The following is a 21640-nucleotide window of genomic DNA, read 5'->3' as shown; positions in this document are numbered from 1 at the left end:
AAAGACCATGTCCTTGTAACGAGATTATTGCCACTGAAGGCAGGGGCATGCAGGGAGCATCTCATTCCTTTCAGAAATGGAAACCAAATGCTTTTTATTGCTTGGACCAATAGCTGGAACTCTGAGCCCTGGTCTTTTTAATGCTGGGGGGGGTTTGTTGTTGTTTGTGTATAGTTGGTGAGGGCAGGGAAAATCAGCATACGATTTTCCAAAGGAAAAGGTGACTTACAGGAGTCAATACAACATCTTTTAAGTTAATTGTCCAAATGTTAAGAGGTGTCCATAACAACCAAAATCAACAGGTACTTAAGACACCCAAGAACAGTAAAGAATTTTAAGGAGGGACAACAAAAAAATCCCTATCAGTGGCCTATGAGAAAAATCTCCAACAAGTCCGAAGTCAATCAACTCTCCCTGCTGACAGGAGTAGCTTGGTTTTCCTTCAAGAAAAATGTGCCAAAATGCACTGGACCTGAATGACTGCTCATTGTAATTGTGATGAATTGTGAAGGTTATAGAAAGAGATGGGAGAGGAAGAAAACCATTCTGGTTAAAGCCTTGGAGAAGCTCTCTACACATGGCCCAGGATTCCACCGCAAATTTGTACACATCCAGTTCCTCTATGCTTCAGTTCCTGTCTAAAAAAGTAGAGGGGTTTTTCCATATGACACAACTGCTGTGAACAGTATATTCAATAAGAACTTGTGAGATGCTCAGTTACAATTTTCATCTAGCCTATGTAGACAAAAAAAAGAGACAATACCTATACATATGTCAAAATGGTAACCTGCATATAATTTCACCTACGTTTCAAGAGCTAATCTCATCACTTAACAATAGTAAGATGAAAATTAAATAAGATTTATTACTTACAAAAAGTCATGAGTCTAAGTGAAATGAGACAGAATTAATGATTTTATCTAGGACACACACTATAAATGCTAAACAATGAAAATAATAATTTGGAACAAGCGTGTTTATTCTTTGTTAACCAACACATTGTCCTCAGGGTTCTTGCAAATGAGTAGCTCATTATTTACATACCATCAGTCAGTCATCAGTTTTAGTCAGGGCATCAGTCACATTTGTCTAATATTTTTCTAGACCAGAAAAGATGTTACAATAAAACAGAGAATATCTGATATTTCCAAATACATAAACATTTAAAAGGGTACCTATTTCAGCAGTTTATTACTAAAGCTAACTCCAATAAGCAAATCGTTAGAATGACAAGGAATGGCAAGAGTTGGAGCAGCATTCTTAGTTTAACTCAGTTTCACTATTTTCCTTCAGCAGAAGTACTTCCTATCTACCTCATGTGGCTATACTAAAATACTGTATGTGCAGTCCAGACAGTTCATTATGTAACTGAAACCCAACATTTAATTCACAGACATCTTTTTGCCCGAATTTTGATGTACTGGTAACCTGTTAAGACCTAAGGAGTGGACCTAATTGCATCCCATGAAGTCAAATTAATGCTCCTCCCCACTGCCCCATCTCTCCCATGGACGTGCTGTTTGCAATGATTACAGGTCCCAGCACATAAAAGACATACAAGTTCTAGCATGAACACTTAAATCATAAAAACAGAAATAGAGAGTCAACAGGTCTAAGTTTTATTTATCTTTCTTTCACTGTCTCACTTAGATGCTTCTGGACAAGGCAGTCTTTCCTTTAGCTTTCTCCATCTAAAGTCTCCTTCTAAAACAGAAAATACCAAAATACACCTTATGTAAACAAGCAGCTACTCCCCTAAATTGGAAGTTAATACAGAAATGCAAAGTTTAATAGAAACATGGCACATTATTCATGAGCAATTAGTGGAGAAAATGCTGTGCATTCTTTTGGTAACATGGAAGCAAAACGGCAGAACATTCTAGATGTTTTATTTTATTTTTTACATTTCATGATATTATGATCAAGGACACTGTCAGTATCAATTAGACAAAAATAAATGTGATGGATCATCCAACCTCAGAATGTTTACTGCTGATTGTAACTGATTCAACAGTAAAACTTTAATTTTATTTTATTTTTTTAATAGATTTTTGGCTTAAACCTTTAAATCTATGAAACCAAATCAAAGTGAGAAGTCTGCTACACAGTTATTTTTCAGATACATATTAAAAAACCCCCCACCCCTTTTCAGACTGACAGCTATCAAAGGATTTTGTGTATTTAACAGAAAAAAATTACCAGTGCAAAGCATAGAATCCAAAACAAGAATGACTAAGAATCATATGAAATCATCATACAGACATGCATTTGTGTCAGTACTCTTCTTTCTTAAGAACACAGACATAATCTAGTGATCTAAAAGCCAGAACAAAAAAACCCCAAAGCATTAAACCAACCCAATCACTGTAACAGTAAATAACTGGCACTTTTGTATACAGAATTGACTTTAAAACCTCAAAATATGAGCTGCTTTAGGAATTAAGCTCTGATCTGAAGCCTAAGGAAGAAACCTAACAGCAGAGAGACTGTGGGTCAGCACTGAAATATCCTTCTTAACATCCTACCATCCTGCTTTATGTACTTCTGGATTTGCAAATGCAGGTTTGCTGGTTAATGAATTTTGCAGGTTATTGCTATGCTCATATTCTATACTCAGTAGCTTCTCAAATATTTTTCCTTTCAAGAAGAAACAGCAATGGGGAACTAAAGAAAAAGTTTAAAAAAATATATCCAAGATCCTCTTCCCAGTTTAAGACCACTGTACCTTGCTTGTTCTACATACTATGGGTGGACCATGAGATAAAACAAGCACCATCATTATGTAATAACCTGCAATTATTTTTATGGCTATTGAATTCCATTCTTCCTATGCAATACACAGAATGCAAATGTAAAGCAACAGTACAAATTACAAGCCCTAACAAGGCAGTAAGTCTGAACCAAGTCACGCAACATAATGTGTCTATAAACTTTCCCACCAGATACAAGAAAGGCTTTTAAATTTCAGAAGCTGCTCTTTTTAGTTTTTCTTTTTTTTTTCAGAAAATTAATGGAAAAACCCCCACATTTCTACTCAGAACAGCAAATTAGTAGTTCTATCAAATTAGAGAAAAATTCAGAGAAATTGAGATTAATATCATAAGATTTAATTTATCAGTAGATGTGGCGGTCCTTTACTATTGCATTATAAAAATAAAATGTTTAAATATAAGATAACTGTCATCAGAAATACAGTGGATTGGAGATTATGATTCATATTAAGATCATAACCTATAAAAATCATCAGCTGTGCAGAATGAGCTGTTCCAGTTGACAGATCTTATTAGCAAAATCTTCCAATAAATTACAGAAAAAGCTGGATTTAAAAAATTGCTTTGGGCTTTCAGCACATTGAGCTTCAGGTGTTCCTGACACTAACATGTTTTATGTGGTTTTAGTGAATACTTACTACAAACAAATCATGTTGTTGTGGAAAAGTTGTACTAATAACATTTAGTGAGAAGGGAGCTGATCAGTTTACAAAATTCAAATATAACATGTTCTGATTATAAAGTATACTTCCACAGGGCTTTGCTTTCCTTGGCTTGTGGGCAGAAGATATTAGAATAAAACCATGAAAGGATGACTAATTAAATTGTAGTTTCTCTAAGTATTTCTGGAGCTTCACTGAATTAGAGCAGTAACACTTTACTCTGAACTATCCAAGGCCAAAATCAGTAGATTCTGTGGCAAAGCAAGAGGGCTGACCTATTCTGCAAAACTCCATAAGGTTAATAATTGGGCTGTAGCAGTAAGACTAGCTAAGAAGCACAACGCTTATAAACAGTGGAATAAGTAAGATCTTACACTTTTACCTACAGTGACAAATGAAACGTCCTGCTAAATAAAAAAAAAAGTCAAAACAAAACCCTCAAACATTTACAGCTGACAGATCCTATGTTTTTTAAGCTATTAGGAAAAACGAGACAATCAAAAATATTTTATCCCCAAAAAGGTCACTATTTTTCTGACTCTACAACTTCCTAAACGGCGAGTAACATTTCACAACGTGAACACTGTTTTATTTTATTTTTTTTTTTTTTTAATTTTTGGTCTCACTCATTATGCAATAAAAAACCTGCTTGGAGTTTGCATGCTTCTGGCAACAGGCTGCTACTCTGACCCTGGCCAGCATATTGAGGAAAAGAAACGCTTCCTCGATGGTCCTTCATTTAGTAGTTTTTGATGAAATAAGCGGACAGCAAAAGTAAACCGTAAATTTCTGGGCATAGGCTAAAATGAAAGATTCTTACAGACAATTATCAATGACATCTCTTCTTGATGAATGTCTTTGCACACGCAGGTTACGTTTATTTTCATGGCCTCTAGATCGCACAATTTACTGGCTTCAGCTACTACAAACTATTCTGTTTCGAATGTTGCCAGTACTAACTTGCACAGACACACTTCTAATCTAAAATCTCAATGGCTCATTATAATTGCATGTTATAAAGTTTGCCTTTAAACTATTAGCAGGAGAAACCTAGACAATCTTTCACAATTTGATATTCTGTTCAAGTAATTTAATGCTGGTACAATAAGCAATCTAGGGAGTATCACACTGACATCTACTTCTCAAATTCAGACTATTTGCTGTGAATGCTTACATACATCTCAAGATAAGGAATATATTATGAAACACAATTCAGGAAGTTAAGTTTACGTCCCTGTCACAAAGTCTTAAGTAGTATAAGATTAATAGCAATCTGTGTATAAGCTTAAAAGACCTCTGTGGAAAGCATGGTCTAAGTATTGAGAGTTATGAGAACTACATATTATTTCAAGATTACCTACAAGTCTTATAAACTGCCAGTCTTCCTATTTGTAAAAGAGGTAAAATAACTGCTGGCACCACAGACGTGAGAAGCTTCATATGATGTACAGGTCCATCATTCTACCCAATACAGAAGACATATGCAGATAGTCAAATAGTATACACTGCATAATGCTCTATGCTCTTTTCAGAGGTAGCTGCCAGGCATAGTTTAAAACAGTCCAGTGTAAAAAGATCTAGTCAGATCTGGTCTCCAATTTCTTCTTGCCATTGACTTTGTGACCTTAAGACACTACACATGAGTTTTAGTTAGCCAGCTACAAACAAAATAAAATGAAGTTTAAAAGCAAAAGAAAATACTAGACTTTTTCAGAACATTTAGCTCAAATTTTTAAGTTAAACAGCAGAAGTACTACTTTTTATAAAAGCACATTTGTGTTCTGGTATTTGCAGCAATTTAACACAAACCTTAAATACTGTTAAATAAATCAAACCGCTAAACCACAACAGCAAAGAAACCGTCCTGGAAAAGTATCTCCTTGGACCCTGCATATTATACTTGACTTTTGTTTGTTCTCTACGATAGTTGGTTACTCAAGCACACACAAACATTGCAGTCTTTTCACAGTACTTGAAATTTGGTCTACGTCATAAACAAAAGTTGCACTGAAGCCTTTTAACAGACTTCCAAGTGATGAAATCACAGTAAGGAAAAACACAAATATGTTCTTATCTTTCAATTTGAACTTGAGGATAAACCTTCTCCATGGACAGTCTTACACACAACTGTTTGGCCCCTGGCAATGTGTCTAGACAATGTCTGTTATTTGTTTCAGTTCTGAAAGATATGCACTAAATACAACGGTCATCACAAAAAAAGCTCTTCAGAAAAAACAGGTTTAAAGATTTTTTTTTAAGGTACAACAAGCAGGTACTAAGAATAGGAAATGAATACTTTAAAAATTACAGTTCATTCATACTGTGCAATCATACTACAGTCATACAATCCAGTACAATTTGTAAATTCCTGAGCTGAAGATATTTAATGAATTATCATTATAACAACACGTGTCCCTGCAGCTGACCAAAACTACAAAGAATGAAACAAAATTTGGATGAGGTATTTTAGATGCTAAGTCTACCACCTTCATTATTACTGTGGCATACATGGTACCTGTAAAGAGGCACAAATGTGATCCAGAGACTGACTCTGCAAACCATTATGCACAGTGAACACTTCCATTTATAAAATATTGCAGTGAAAATTAAATGTTGCAACCACCAGAAAAGAATTTAAGTGAAAATGAATGTGCTGATCCAACTGCAAAAAAGGGAAAGGAGAAGCGCAACAGTAAATAGATGCAAGGATTTTCCTGAGCCAAAGCCACATTCTAGTCAAGTAAGGGAACCTTAATGAAAGACTTATCAGTAACGAACCTTGCAGTAGTTTGAGCCACCAGCTTGATTCTACAGTAGTTTCAATACTTAAAATTTTCACTTATGTCAATTGGATTTGCATAAGAAAACAAAGTAAAAGCAGATACAAAAGTCCACATCCAATTCAAAACATTTGTATTAAAGTATAACTTTGTAAAGGAAAAAATAACGAAAGGGTGTCTTTTCCTAAATGTGCTTTTTCAGTGTAAACTAACATTTCTTTTTGAACAGTTCTTTAGCTTGGAAAAACGAATGATACTTTTTCTTTTAAATCTGAAGGAATATGGCAAGAAATCTTATGCAAAAAAAGATCTGCTGCAGCCATTACAAGGGGTATTATATTTCCAAATAAATAACAACTGAAGAACTTTCACTAGAATTTCAGAATTCAAAGGAAGAGACAGTGTACTCTGCACTGCTCTTTTAATCATTCTTGATATTCTTTATATACTCAGCTATTTTCCTTGAAATGCACGCACACTTGAACTGAATTTTAAATTTAGTGAATACCTTTAAAATAACCTGGTAAGTCTACCTTTCCAGTCCATAACAACCCAACTTATGCTACGCCTTCAAATTTTTATTCTTTATAGGGAAAGGAGAACACTCTCACCACCATCAGTACAAAACTGACAGAGAAAGATCTTATGATTCCAGAGCGTACGCTCAACAACTCCAAAGATTTTGTAACATTATCGTCCTCACAACTTACAACCTCATATCCAAATATTGGCTTACTATACAAAACTTTACAGTCATACTTGTGGTGTGATTACCTACTGACATCAATAGAAATTTCAGAAGAGCATTACAAATCATTGGGGTACCAGGAGTGATTGATGAGGCAAAATAATGGTCTTCAAATATTTCACCAGATTTTAATACAAGTAGTGTTAATTAAACATCAAAAAAACACAGGTTTGAGCTTTGCAAATCATTACAGAGAAGCTACTGCACACTATAAGGCCAGCTACAGACTAGAACATAATTCAAACACATTAAATTCTGCAGTTAAACATTAAGCTGTTAACGCATCAACAGCCTTCAATTACCAACTGCTCTTCCACCTTTCAGGGTAATATATCAACAATTATTTTCACTGCATCAATAGATGCTCCATCATGTACCATAATCCAGCAGGTAGCACTGAAGCCAACATAACTGGCACACGTGACGGAAAGTAAACTATTTTATTGAAACAAATCAAAGATCTATTTATGTCAAAAGTCTCATGCAAAAAAAAGACAAGAGATAAGAGAGACAGGGACAGCTTAAAAAAAATTCTCATTTTTTTAAATAGCTTTATGAATTTGGAGTAGTGACAGCATAATGATTTCAACTACAACAGAGTAGTTCAAACTCTACCTGCCTTTATTTTGTTGTCATATGAGATGACATTCATACAGGTGGGTGACAATGTCAGAACACAAGGAGCTAAAGGCAGCGGGGTTAAAAGATCCATGCCTCCTACAGAGCATTCTCTGTCATAATCCATGCTGGAGCCTGAGTCAAACCATTCTTCTGCTGTCAACAAACACCACTGGAATAAAACAATATTCCTTCTCCTGTGGCTATAATCCAGACTACATATCACCTTCCTACCACAGACAGTTAACCTGTCAGTGTGTATAGTAGAAGTCTGCATAAGAAAGCTAAGGATTTCATGGGTACATTGCCCATCAAGAAGGATCTGCTGTTGTAAAAATCCAGGCTACTACATATAAAAATATGCTAATTTTAAAGCCCCAAAGCTAAGACATTAAGATTTCAGAAATGTCAGAATAAAGGTAGACTGCAAAACTTTGATTCTGCTGACTTCTGTGCGTGCCTCTTCACATCACACAGTCCATGCAAAATAAACACATGTTTTCCTTCAGACTCATGAATCATTCGGTACTCAGGGTGAGCAACACTCCAGGAAGCAGCTGTGGAGCACTGATGATCTACCCATGGTATACCAACCTTCTTTAGAGAAGGTGGAAGACGCTTAGTTAACATGATAGGGAATTACAGTAAGGACGAGTATGCTCTCACGCATTAAAACGGCACTCTTTAGAAACAAACGTAGAATCCTTTTCTATCACAGGGTTCCTACACGATGACGGTTACTTCCTTAAGTCATACATCACCTTCCAACCTCCAAATCATGCAGTTTCTGCAGAGGCTGACCAGAGGTATAAGATAACCCTGTAACTGAAGCTATTGAACATACTGGGTATGCACTTGTCCTGAAATTCTTGACCGATTTAAAATTGCTCCTGGAAAACACAGCACGTGGAGTTCTGGCAGGAGCAGACAGCACAGTTCATGTTAGATGTTCTCAGTCTCCTTTCTTCCACAGAGTCTTTCAGAAGCAAATCACAGCTGTCCTGCAGACCAGGTGAACTGTTGCTCCATCCTGCTTCTCAATGCCATCCTTCCTGAAAAGGCCTTGGCCAACCCTCTTACATCTGACTGGAAACATTCCCACCAAGAAAGAAAAGAAGGTCCTAATGATAGACAGCAGCTGGGAGAAGGGCTGCTACCATGAACACAGGAGCAAACTGAAAATATCTGGATGCTTTGGAGAAAGTTAGGAGCAGCTCATTATTCAAATAGCGAACAGTCTACAGAAGGTAAAGAGATCATAGGATACCGATCTCAGACTACAACCAAAAATTTCAGTCAGATTATAGTTCTGCCTGTTTTTATTTTCATGGTTCTTAGCTCGAGACATCTTGCTTGGAGAATGACTGAAGATTCACACTCGCAACTGTGATCTAACAATAGTTGAAGACAGTTCTAACGATAAGATGAAGAGGAGGTAAAGGGATCTACACTGACATTTTCACCTCACCACATTAGTTGCTAAACATTAAGTAGCTGTTCTTCGTTCCAAATACTTCAAAGTAAACAGCTGAGTAAGGAGGCAGACATGCAGTTTAAAGGAAACATGGGTGTTAGTAACATCAGCTGACTCAAACCTTGTCTGCAGTAGAAGTTCTGGCACTTCATTCTCACAGTAATGATAGACAGAGAGAACCCAGTTCTCTCACTGCGTTCTCCGAAGATAGTAACACTGACCTTATGATGGACTTCCACAGTAACTCCTTGAAAGAGTGACTGTCCTCCTGCTGTGAAAACCACTCATTTCAAATTATTTGATGTTGGTAGTTTGTCACACGTTTGGTTTTTGTTGGGCGTAGGGGCATGGGGTTTCCTCTTAGCAAAGAAAGAAACACTTTTTTCCAACTCACATCAGTTCTCTATAGTCCTACTTTCTAAATTATCCGATTGAATTAGTGTTTATTGTAAACAGTGAGGCAAAGTAATCATCAAAACCTTCAGTTTGTGTCATCAGTATTTGCTTTCACTCCCTGTTAAGAAATGCTATATTTAGTTCGCTTTTCTGCTTCTACTAGCAAGACAACTGGTGCAACTGGACTGTTTGTTAAAAAACCCAACACTTACACCGCATGAAATGCCATAGACTTTTTTTATATGAGTTTATCTGGAAATATTTAAATTTATCCCCCAAGATAATACCTTGGATACAGTAAAGAGTTTGCTACTTGTCCAAAACCCCAGAACATGTGCATTGCACGCCACCTTCCACAACAACCTAAACGGTGCAACGTCCTTTAGAGTGATAGGTGTGTACCTACTACATGGTAAAATGGCAGGCAAAACAACAGTATGTCTAACATCATCTTTCCAAAACGTAATCCAGTTGAGTTTAGAAATGGTGGACTTTCAAACTCTCAGAGAGGAGGAGGACAGGAAAGTCAAAATAGTCAGTAAGAGCATTTCAATAATTCATACTCTCTCACAAATACTGTCAACTTAGACATTCATTTTACCTTGAGAAGGTATGTAGGAATATTGCTGAAATCCACAGGCAACTTCAAGAGGAAGCGAGCCGAAAATTCTCCAGTCTGTGGAAAAAAGGTAATAGCAGTAAGACCTGGTGTCTAAAACAGAACAATAATTGAATGTTCTGAGGATGATATATTAACCAGAAAAACGTGTAATAGCTCATACCAAACAGAAGGGTAGAGATTTAAAACAATATTTCTCAATGGAACTACTGAAGGGGAAAAAAAAAAAAAAGTAATTTACAGATTTCACAGATGTTGTATGAGAGATCACCTTAAAAACCATAAAACACCACTGCCAGTAAGTCACCAGCAAAAAGTAGCGAGAATACAACAATGTGCATGAGAAAAATTAGAGTATACTTTGTTAGCCCTAAATATAGATGTATCTTGGCTGTATGCATTTCCGGACAAACGTCTGGCAAGACCTGTAAATTGTCTGAAAGCAAAGCTAAAAACCTGAGACTTTTCTAAGAGCATATAGATAAAATAGAGGCAACTTCACAAACATTGCAGGTATACATAAGAGAATTTGCATTGAGTAAGGTGAGAATGTATCAAAAGCATCCTCCAAATAAATATAGAGGAAAGAACAGAAGTAGAGGATTTTGTACCATTTGTTTTCAGAATTATGTGACTCTTAACACCTAGACAACCATTTACTGAAAGTTTGCCAAGCATCCCCTACACATTGCTCTTTTTTATGCATAAAGTGTACGCAAAGGAAATGGAAAGGATTTCCTTTCTGTTTCATACACTTCCTTAAAACCAGACTTTGTCCACCTGGTTATGAAGCAATGAAGTCGGCTCTTTTTGAAAAACAAATGCCTGCCTGATTTCCTCCATATAAGATTTTTGTTATCTCTATTTTTTAATTCAATGAAGTACCCATAGAGCAGCTGTATTTGCCACGATGAATTAGCAGTACAAAAAGCGCTAAACATTAATGTTATGCAGTGAAGTACAAAAAGTTAGGCTGTCTTGAGACAAGGCGGCAAAACTTTTTTCCGTTTTAACACTGCCCTATTTTTGCATACACACGCTAATTAAGTTACATGACAACATACAATTTTTAAAAACCAGTATTTCATTTTAACAGGCCAGGGGACACGTCAAAGCTGTATGAACACGCAGCATTCATTCTCCCACAGTAACACATAAGTACTACCTCACTGTTTCCTGAATAGTTATCTGTACCTAATATTCATTTTAATATTTTAAATGTTTTGCATAGCTAGACAAAGCGAGAAGAACAATACTTTAAACAAGAAGCGTACAATATACAAATTTTAACAAAGTGCACATGCATCTATGGTGAATGTGCATATTGCAATTCTCATTAAAAGGGTGAATGTAAATACTATACTAGACTTCAACAGAATCATCTTTCTTCTGCATACAGCCATACCTTGTGGTTAGCAAAAGTCTGTAACACACCTGAAGTAATGGAAGCATCCTTTCTACAAAATGCAGCAGTGACCCATGGAAAAGATGTAGAAAACTATGACAGAGAACAGGCTGCCTGGGACCATGTCCAGATGGAACCCGAGCATCTCTTAAGGATTGAGATCCCACAATCTCTCTGTGCAACCAGGGCCAGTGCTTAGACTCCTCAATACTCAAGGGCTTATAACCCACATAGATGTCAGAAGGATACCTTCTGGGCCGCTGCTTTACTACATGTAGTAGATTTTATCACAAGAAGTCCACAAAGCTATGAGGACAGCTTGCCAAAGGCTACAACTCTTCAAGAGGAAAGCGTTCAAAGTCACCTGCATTGATACCAAAAATTTGCCCTATGCCTTTGCAGAATAGTCAGTACTTTTGCCTCCCCTCTCGATTAGCTGTGCTAATCCGTAAATCGCTCAGTGTAACAGGGAACATGAAGGTTGTCACCGGACATATACCACCAGATCACAACCCTCCGTAATGAGGGACCACATCAAGTGCTATGCAAATCAATTCAGACAGGAATTGGCCGAATAAAATACTAAAGGAAATGAGCTTGCGGATGCACAAGCCCCACTGAGAAAGTACTGGAGGTCAAAGTCAATGGAAACTGGCTTTCCAAAACAAATGGCAGGCTGCTAAGCAGGGCAGCTGATGAATACAAGTGATTGTTTGCTAAGCACATTATTTTCTGTGGCACTGACGTGAAATAAAACTGAGAAGGAAAAAAATCCTACAGATTTCCTTCAATTATTTTATGCCTAAATCAAGCAAAGATTTCACCCCAAGCAACTAAGCACATATAGACAAAGATGCTGTATTAGGCAGATGTACAACAAGCAATGCTAGTATCAGTGCCAGTTTGTTTCTTGGTCTATGTATCTGGCATGAACTGCAGATAATTCATTCCACCTTCCAGTCACTAAACAAGGAAAAATAAGATCTTGAATGCAACCAAATTTTTTCCAATGGTACCTTGCCAGTTATATCATTTGCCAAAAGGGTTTGTGTGATGTTAGGTTGTAATCCACCCTACTGCCAGCTAGCTCAGAATTGCCTTTATATTTGCCCTGGTAGTGACACAAAAGAGGCAAAGCGCATAGAAACACCATGCAACGAAATGAGAGCATATGTGAAATTACAGCCAGACTCTGAAACTTTTCGTAATGACACTACTTGTGAGGATAGATGCCGACTTTCTGATGCTGCATTACTTCTGTATGCAGAAAAATCACCGACTTCTTGTGCATGTATAACACGAAGACTGCTCTGATGACAGCCAGGGCACTCGCTTTTCGTTCAGAGTGAAATGGATGTTAGAGACAGTGCTTCTTGTCTGGACTTAACTTCCAAAAAATGCCACACAACATTTGCCACTATATTGACAAAATTATTTCTGGTAAAACACCAAGTCTGATGAACTGGGCTGGCCAGTCAGCCAAAAACATCATCTGCTCCAAGATGTGGAAGTAAATAAGGACTTGCAGTCTAGATGTTTTATGTCATACAATCAAGATTATTTTGCAAAGTATTACTTCCAAAAGTGTCCCGGACAGGCAGGGAGCAGCCCCTGTCCGTGGTGCTCGCCTACTAAACTCCAACCAGCTGGTCACAGGCAACAGGTGGAGTCACGATGAACATCTGGCCATAGCACTGTGAGATTAGACAGTTAATGGGCTTCTCCATCAGCTGGTACTTCGCCAACATGAAGCTACTAAGCTAGATAATGGTTCGTCTGTCTGTCATAGATCTTGGAGATCACTTCAGAAAATTGTAGATACTGGAACAATGGTATAAAAGCAAATTTCTGTTCCGTTTTGTGACACAGCACGGAATTCAGGCTTCCTCTCTGAAGTTTTTAAACTCATGCACTTAAGATGATTGCTTTCATAACTCTGTGCAAGGTTAATTCATAGATTATTATTTCAGAAGTCTGCTGAGCTACTATTGATTCCTGAGAGACAGCAACACGAATTTCAATGACTTCTACGCAGAGAAGATAACATGCAGCTTACCTCTTGCTTTTCAGATAAACACTCCTATTGTGCTGATCATCAAGACAGCTGTCAGGGACAGGAGGGAGAACTACCCAGGTTAGTTTCATATTGAGTATTAAGACACTCATAAACAGGCCTGTGTCCTGTAGATATCAGGTTCACAGAATCTTCAAACAAGATTCTCAGTCTTCTTGATAGAGAAGGCAAACTTTGAAAACAAAGCACGCACTACAGTAACCTCAAATAACTCTGCAATGATTAAAAGGATTTGCCTCAAAACGTATTTAAGATCTATTTTAATGGAAAATTTTAACTAAGACAGCATTTCAAATGCAATAATAGTTCCCTTATTCAGTCATCAAAGACTAAGGAAAGATTCAAAATGCTTGAGTAGATATGGCTTTCCTAAAAAAAAAAAAAAAACCCAAACCAAAAAAAAGGAAAAAACCACTAGTTTTCTATGACCCCAAGGAGAATTTTCACACCTGGTAAAAATTATGATAAAAATCTCAGTAGGGTTCAGAAAGCCTTCTGCATTTCAATATATCAATACAGATGATATCTACAGATGTGGCAAGTTGTTTATGATGCAAGGTATAGAGAATAGAATTTTAGAAAATATTAATTTCCATTAAATATTCTAATCTAGAAATATGAAAAGAGATCTGAAATTCTCTGATAAAGAAAATTTTACTTGGCTAAAAGAAAAGCCTAGATGACTTGTTTAAGAAAAACAGATGGATATAAGCACTGTGAGTTGTAAATACCCTTGCATCACTTGTAACTTAAGGACGATTAAAGTGTCATACAGCAGAATTCTAGACCCTGACAACAGAAATGCTCAATTTTCATCGATTTTCAGACCACATCTATTTCAGAAGATACTGCTTCTGAAGACCAGTGTATCTTAAGAGTATTCTATTGCTGAAAGCAAGAGGGGAACACATTCAGCATAAATACAACTAGGTATTCCCTGATAGATCTTACTCCAAATTTCCCATGATAAATATATTACCAGCAGAAAAAAAACTTTGATTCTTGCAAAGCTCACTCTGTGTCAGAGATCGGCTAAAAAAAATTCAAAGTGAAACCGCACACTAACCAAAATATCTACATTGCCAATAGCCTCATCTTAGAAGGCTGAGATGGTATATGGAGTGTTTCTATGGAGCATGGCACATTTCCCAGGCAAAGGACACAACTTTGGGAAACAGACAAGCCAGTTCAATGTCTGACTGTCGTATGAAGACATGGCCCTACAAAGTCACTGCTCTAACCCATCTCACCTCCTCCTGTCCTTCTGCAGAAAATTAGTTGGGTTTTTTTTTTCTCTCTCCAGTCCAGGGTCCTGAAACAACTCATCTCAGCTTACAAAAGTGCCAGAGAGATACAGGCAGCTGCACCTACCAGTTACATCAACTCAATTGTAATGTGGAACCACATCCTAATACATCCTACCCCTAAGCAGGCTGATTTGCCTGGGCAGGGTGTCATCCTAACACTTGTTATTCTGCCTCTCACATCTTCAGAACTAATTCAAACTTCCACATAACATTGCATTGTGGCTTGTAAATACTGTACAGGCTTTTAAAAAGTTTTCAAAGTTTTTACCTATAAATCAGATGAACTAACATCAGGTTGAAAAACAGTTACTCACCTGGAAAGCTGGCTCAACCAACGAAGTGGAATGACAGCAAAGTACCAAACAGGGAGTTACAGAAAGTGAGATGGAGTCAAATAGAAGTTTTCTCCATTTGAAACATAAAGCATGGAGATCCACAGAAACAACCAAAGTTTTCCAAGGCAAGAGCCGTATTTATTAAAATGAAAGAATCAGTAAAAGCATTTTAGCAGAAATATTCTTAATAGCTTACCCAGTTGTTTTTTTTGCCAGCATAGATTTCCATGTTTTCTCCATACTGGGGCTCTTCAAGTAAAGTCTGATATTCAAACATGAGACGAGAGCTCTCACGTAATCGGCTGCACTGAAATTGGTGATACTGCTGCACAAGCTCTTTCACAACAAGCAGGAGGCATTCAGGGTTTGAAGGATTCCAGGAAGCTAAATTCTGTTGAATTAGAAAAGAATAGAGACCGAAATGGTTTACAGCAATAGAAAGACAAGCACTTCCCCTTCCATACTGATACCAGAGGCACATATGCATGTGGAAGCTTTGCGACAAAGCTAAACCATAGCATTAAATGCAAAGGTGCTCTCATGCTTTGGAAGAAAACCAGGTCAAACAGCAAAAGCAACCCTTAATATCAAATAAGAGTTTGTACAGGAACCTATCAGAAAACTGATAATAGGGCTACTACCAGGCATAGGTAGGCCCAAATTACCATTCTATTCTTCCCTAAAATTATGCTGTTGCACCTGGGAACTTGAAAAGTGTGAATTAAAAAAACTAAAACTGATAGGAAACATACAGGGATCAGGTAAGTACAACCTTACACACTATCTGACTCAAAACGCAATCAGCCAAATAATTATGTCAAATTAACAACAACTATGGATACTACTCTGCTGCACTGTTCAAATATTGGTTATAGCATTGACAGTGACGGAGCAAATGGGTTCTCTTCCGTTGCCTCAACCTTGTGCTTTACTTCACCTTGACTCTTGCTTCACTAGAGTTACCTTGACTCATCACCCCCTTAACACAAATGCCATCCATACACAAGTCTCTTCAACGTGCTTGGCAGAAAGTTTTATTATAAGTTGACTGTACATCAAGAAACACAGTTAACAGAAATTAAAATGTTAATACAATGAAAATAACTCTGTCAGGAGCACAGTAGCAATGTTATCTCTCAGTTTAACTGCTCTAACATTGGTTCAGACCAGTCTTCTATGCACAGTAAGATTTATTGAGGAAGGCTTTCTGTGTACAAACCATAGCTAACATGATCAATGTTGCATGCCTACATCTGGTTGTCCTACAACAGATCTATATTAAAGGGCAGATGAGGACACACCTTGTACTTCATGCTGATAGGACACAAGACAGTTCTGATGCAAAAGTACTTAGATGCTTTGTACTTAGTTCCTCAAGAGGTCTTCCTGATACAAGCTCAGGTCATGTTAACAGTCATACAGCTTTTGGTCAGCTTTGAGTATAAGCAAAATTAATCTGTATTTCCGTATATCACATAGACAGACGACAACAAACCAGCTGCAACAGGACTTTAAACTGCATGGATTGTACCATTAATAACGTTAAGATCCTCAGAACTGGCAAAGATGTCTGCATTTTATAACTAAGTGAAGATACAATATAGTAGCTTCAAATAAAACTACTCATCAGTATCTGAACCCAAAGTAGCTACAGATGGCATGGTTACTCTTGTCCTGGAAGTTTCAGACATTTCATTTATAACAAATGCAAATAACAAATTATATGCATAATTTACATTTTTCAGCAAGGACAAAAAAACATGAGCCCTTTTTTACCTCTTCAATGGAAAAAATGCTTTAGTATGCAACATTTTCTACAATGAAAGGGCAGAAAACATTTCTGTACTTTGAAGTAGCTGTCTTAAAGATGGCCTTGTATTCAAACACAGAAAAATTTACATTTCTTAACCCAGGTTAAGTAAATGAAGCTGGATAGAACACACATCCCCTAAAACATACAAGCTATTCATATTTTGTGTAACATCAAAACTAATAGATACAAGTGAACAGGTTGCACAGAGAGGTTGCCAAGTCTCCAGCCTCAGAGTTACTCAAAACCCAACTGGACAAGGTCCTGGACAGCTTGCTCTAGCCCAGGCAGGGGGGGCTGGACTAGCTGATCATCTCTAAAGGTTCTTTCTAACCTCAGATATTTTTTTGGTTCTATGAAGAGGTTTACAAAAAGCTCAAACTGAAAATGAGGGTCTTATCAAGGTGAGACTCCATAGCTCTGACTTGAAAAGAAATTAATGAGTTGTGTACAAATTTTCTCTTCTGATACTCTGGAAAGGCAGATAGAAAGCTTAATCAGTTATTCACCAGGCACCATACCTTCAGCTCTACAATGAAATCTACTTGTAGCCTAATCTCTAACTACATGGCTATTTCCATCAAAAAGCCTTATAATTTTTATTATCTCTGATCACTGTAGTTCGTGATATATCCCTTTGGAACGGTGTTATACAGACTTCAGTATATGTGTACGAGCGCTTAATAATTCAAGCATTTCTCTTTCCACAACTTTCTATTTGTTTCCATCTGAAGCCATATATATTAAGATGTTATCAAAATGAATTCCTCATTTTCTGCATCACCACTTAAAACATACAAGCCTAATCTGTCAGTGAAAGCGACATGAAATATGTATTTCCTTGAAAATCTTGCTTTTTTTGGAGGGAAAAAAAAAAAGCACTAATGTTTACTAAGGCAATTTTATCTCAAATCTTACCACATGTTGTTTTTCCTCAAGTGCCCAGTCCTGGAGGGGATCAATTTTAAGAGAATCTCAGCTACACTCTACTCCATCCCCTCCATCCCTTCTCATTTAATCTAACAGCTACCAGAGAGGCAAAGAAATCTGCATATGCACTACCTACATACAGAAAGAGATGAAAATAAAAGAAATGCAACTTAGAAACACAATCCTTTTCTATCTCACAAGCATGGTTTTTAGACCACTGTCATGACTTTCAGCAACATGATTCATGATTTTTGAATTACTATGGCTGGCAGCGCTGCATTAACTCTCTATGCATCACTCATTCTCGTGATTAGGATGAAAACCACACATTCCTGTCACACGAAAATGGTTGGGAGAAACAAGAGCTTTGGAAGGTGGTGCTCTCATTGTTCAGAAAAACAGACATTCTTCTTGCTTTGATAAAAAAAGAAAAACTTATCATCTGAGAGTGTGGATGGATCACTCAGGGGAACACTTACCTCTAGAGTACAGATTTGAAAAAGATCTGATGTTTACATAACTTACGGATTTACCCAAGACTGACAGGCTCAGCTTAAGAAACACAACAGGACATAACTGCTGATCACGATTTGCTTTGTTTTACATGGATGAATGAACAGCTCAGCGAACAGTTACAAGATTAAACTGTACTCCTCCTGCTCACTATGATTCTGGCAGAAAGGGCTGCTCAGTGTGGCTCAGATGCTATCCTTGAACCTCTGCCTTTAGAAGTTACTACAGTGTCACAGACTTCACATTTGACCACAGCTTGAGTTACTCTGGGTTTTTTTTTTTCCTCCTAGTAAAAACACCTATGAAATGGGAATATTACCTTTTAAGATATGGCAATGATAAACTACATTGCAGCATAACTGGTGAACGGGTAAGATACTAACACGGTTCATCAAAGTTCCTCAAATACATACTACAGTGACTGAAAGCCTTGTTCTACCTTGCCTGCCATCTACAGCTGGTAAACATTTATTCTCAACTTGAACCCTTTTAAGCTTATCCGATTCTACAAAATACTAGAGAAAAATCTGTCAGGTAGATGGTGTCTTCTAGGAAACACATTTTGTACCATGCAGTCTGAAACCAGACTGTGTATAACCCTAAACTTCCTGTTCCCAAGCTGCTGCTCAACTAAAGCATTTCCAGAAAGCCAGAGGATGTAATATGCCAGTATGTATTGGTATCAGCCAGACAAGTGGGAATAACCTTTCCTCCTAATGACATTGGTATAACACAATAGAAATGTTCTGTCAAAGGAAATGACCAACAGTATTTTAATAACCGGCCTAAATGCAACAGAACTTTTTGTTTTTTTAAATATCGTTACACTGCAGAACAAAAAAAGAGCAAGAGGAAATCCATTGTCATTTGTCCAGCATGGCGCTAAAGTATTGCTTTCTTCAAAGAATTCAAGAACACTGCATCAAAATAGTCTTTATGCTGTATTGCCTTAAAGCTACAGGAATTAAAATTCATGATTTGACTGTAGGATCCTTAGTAAATACCTTTCATTCAGTAACTAAAGATTCAAACAAAGTGTGAACTGGTTATAAAAACAAATCACCTGGAGAAAAATTCAACTACCCACCCAGTACATACATCAATTACAACAGATCCTCACTGATGAAAGAGCAAACATACAATGGCTACACGATTTTTCTGTAATACAAGTTCCGATTTAGATAAACACTAATTTTCAACTTTAGAATGATATTATTGTAGTGCTCGTTATTTGGCATTTGGCCATTACATTTCTAGCCATTTTGTTAACTTTGCAGAAGTGCTGCTCTTTTCAGAAGACCTAAATTTATAAATTTTAACACAAACACTTCTGAGTACAATGACATATTTATGTATGAAATTTCTTTTTACACATCTTTAAGTGTTGCTTATTTGCCCTAAGCACTAGGTTCATTCATCTGAAAATACTTTTAAACCATTTTATTGTGATCCAATTTCAACAGTATGACAAAATATGTGCTACATTGTCCTATCAGTTTCAAATGGTACCTTCTTTTAATCTTCCATTTTTGAAATCAAAGACAAAGTAAGCAACTACCCGCAACATACATTGTTGAAACCTAATTAAAGCAGAATTTGATGTTTATCAAGTTGATCTCTTGTAGAATGTCTTAATCACTACAATTTCAGCATTATAATGATTTTTCTGAGAACATGCAAGGATTTGTCATTTTAGTCAATGAGAGTAGTGACCCTGCAATGGTAAACTGACCTCCTTCTTTAGAGATAAAGGATCTTCTAAGTACAATTTTATTTAGCAATGCAGTATTGTATTCACTATTAGACTTTGGAAAATGTTTTAATCACCAAAATCTTAAACTAAAGGCTTTGGAGCAAAAAGAAGGAGTATTAGCCTTTGCACTTAACTTTCTGATTGTTTGCCTGAAGGCTGCATTCCAACCCTAGCCAATACATCTTTTTAAGAAATAGTATTTAAAAATACTTAAAACATTAGAAGAACGGAGTGAGCGTCCAGTGTTTCTGTGTTCCATGGCTCCAAGTTCTGCCACAAAACTCAAATCTTGCATAAGAATTATGCTCTGAATGCAACTTCAAAATTCTGAGTTTTAGTTGTTATGACTTCAGAAAAACCCTGGAAATACGAAAACACACATAACCCCGTTTTCTACAGCCAGACTGTTGAAGCCTGGCAGGTATGAAAACCCAATTAAAGAAATAAGCAGCAAATATGTATACAGCAAAAGACTTGTTGCTTTCTGTGGCTTCTATCAAAATCTCCTTCTGCTCTGCTCACCAGGACCTTCAATTTTGTCCCTCACAAAATCTATACATTCACATCATTTTACCAAAATCACATGCCCAATGAAAACAGTTTTTTAATCTGAAATTGCTGTAAGATTGGAATTAAAATGAATTTTATATTTAAAAAACCACGAGCACAGTGACTGGGGTACTGACAGACTAAGTTACATATTTCACTCAATAAATCTTTTCTAATTTGAAATAAGATTTCTGCAGGCTTTCCAGAGAGTTAATCATATTTTACAGAACAATCACTAATGTATTTAAAATAAATCCAGACTTGGATGCAATTCCTTGTCTTGTTTGCCAACAGCTATCTTTAAGTGAACTCTGCAGTACAAACTCTCTAAGTTGCTCAGAAGTTAGCCAGCTAGGCTGAAAGTGGCCCACTGTACAACAATATACAAGAAGTATGAATCAACTCAAACTGTGCATCTGCAACTAGTTCTGCAGTCATGCTCCTCTCATACGAAGGTTTACACACACATCACAGATTGGTTATGATGATTTTTAATGTTTTCATTTTTTCAGCATATCATCTAAGAACTTACCTGTCATTTCTGAGCACACAGATGGAGGCTCAATTAAACAATTCTCTTCCATCTAGACACTGTCGGCATGTCTCTCCATAATCTCCACTAAAACTAGGAGCAACTCCACAATTCAGATCTTAATTTGAACCTTTCAATTGGCTTTTGACTCGGCCATACCGCAACTTGTGTAACTTTCATTTTCTAAAAAGGTAAATTGTTACCTCATCTTGAGGAGTTTATTTTAGCAGCAAGTTTAGTACCGTCAGAAGATCACTATGTATTTTCTTGTGGACACAAAAGCCTGGTAATGTCATCTGTGACAACTGGCTAATCCCCATTTTTCCAATTAGGGAATGAAATCGAAATGGTCTACAGGAATGAA

The 21640-nt window shown here is 36.9% G+C and overlaps 1 protein-coding gene across 1 annotated transcript in view; it reads right to left on the bottom strand.

The window, feature by feature from the left end:
- BABAM2 (BRISC and BRCA1 A complex member 2) overlaps positions 1–21640 on the bottom strand; it is a 170778-nt gene that overhangs the window by 106635 nt on the left and 42503 nt on the right. The window contains exons 4-5 of the mRNA XM_086460560.1: positions 15386–15580; positions 10051–10125 (exon numbers count right to left, since the gene is read on the bottom strand). Coding sequence (XP_086316686.1) covers positions 10051–10125; positions 15386–15580 — 270 coding nt within the window. The remainder of the gene's footprint in view (positions 1–10050; positions 10126–15385; positions 15581–21640) is intronic.

Source organism: Leptosomus discolor, chromosome 2 (genome assembly GCF_034619465.1).
Source record: "Leptosomus discolor isolate bLepDis1 chromosome 2, bLepDis1.hap2, whole genome shotgun sequence".
NCBI classification, from domain to species: Eukaryota; Metazoa; Chordata; class Aves; order Leptosomiformes; family Leptosomidae; genus Leptosomus; species Leptosomus discolor.
The sequence above is the reverse complement of the archived record's forward strand: the minus strand, read 5'-3'. Positions and strand labels throughout refer to the sequence as shown.